Below are 735 nucleotides of genomic sequence, written 5' to 3'. Positions count from 1 at the left end.
CCCACAAATTGTTTGACAGCATGTTTCGGAATGAACGTCCAATATTGAGGAAAGAACGAGAGTGCTGGTGATGTGAGTGCCAGATTTACCCTGAAATTCCCCACTACAATGGTCGTATGCTGGACGTTTAAATAGGAGTTCTTTGGGACTGTTGCTGAAAAGGGCGAGAGAAATAGGTGTGGGAGAGCATCGCCAGACTGTAAGAGATTTTCCGCACAACTAAAATGACCACGTTCAATTTTCAGCTGGCTTCAAGAAACGGCCGCCGAAACGCGAAATTTATTACCCTTTACCTGCTCCATGCATCCTCAACACGTATTCTCCACTAAACAAATCAATTCTTACCTAGAACGATCTCTTCATCGTACATTCATTTTGCTTAATGAAATGAATTGTATAGGAAACGCAACCACAAACCTGAAGTGCACGGTTAAGTTTTCGCTGAACAAATTCGTGTCCTTCCTCAGTAGTGGCCTCCATCAGGCGTCGAGTCAGCGAAAACAAATGCGTCCGAGATGGAGATTGTCTGTCTACAACAACTGGCTGGAAGAAAGAAGCCAATTGGACAACATCTACTGGTAAAATAAGATCTGAAAATGCTGAATGAGAGAATGATCTGCCTAGAGAACTCACATCGATCTTTCTAGCTACCAGTCCATTAATCTATCTATCTATCTATCCAAATATTTATCCATCCATCTATCTGTCTATCCATCTATCTATCTATCTATCTAT

General features: G+C 41.8%; 1 protein-coding gene across 1 annotated transcript in view; it reads right to left on the bottom strand.

Annotated features, from left to right (window-relative positions):
• Positions 1-417: 417 nt before the first annotated feature.
• Positions 418-735, bottom strand: part of T265_15455 (hypothetical protein) — a gene marked incomplete at both ends in the record, with an annotated part of 21368 nt that continues 21050 nt past the window's right edge. Inside the window, one exon of the mRNA XM_009178185.1 lies at positions 418-543. Coding sequence (XP_009176449.1) covers positions 418-543 — 126 coding nt within the window. The remainder of the gene's footprint in view (positions 544-735) is intronic.

This window comes from Opisthorchis viverrini (assembly GCF_000715545.1).
Source record: "Opisthorchis viverrini unplaced genomic scaffold opera_v5_517, whole genome shotgun sequence".
Classification (NCBI taxonomy): domain Eukaryota; kingdom Metazoa; phylum Platyhelminthes; class Trematoda; order Opisthorchiida; family Opisthorchiidae; genus Opisthorchis; species Opisthorchis viverrini.
Note: the sequence above shows the minus strand (reverse complement) of the source record. Positions and strands in the feature narration are given on the sequence as shown.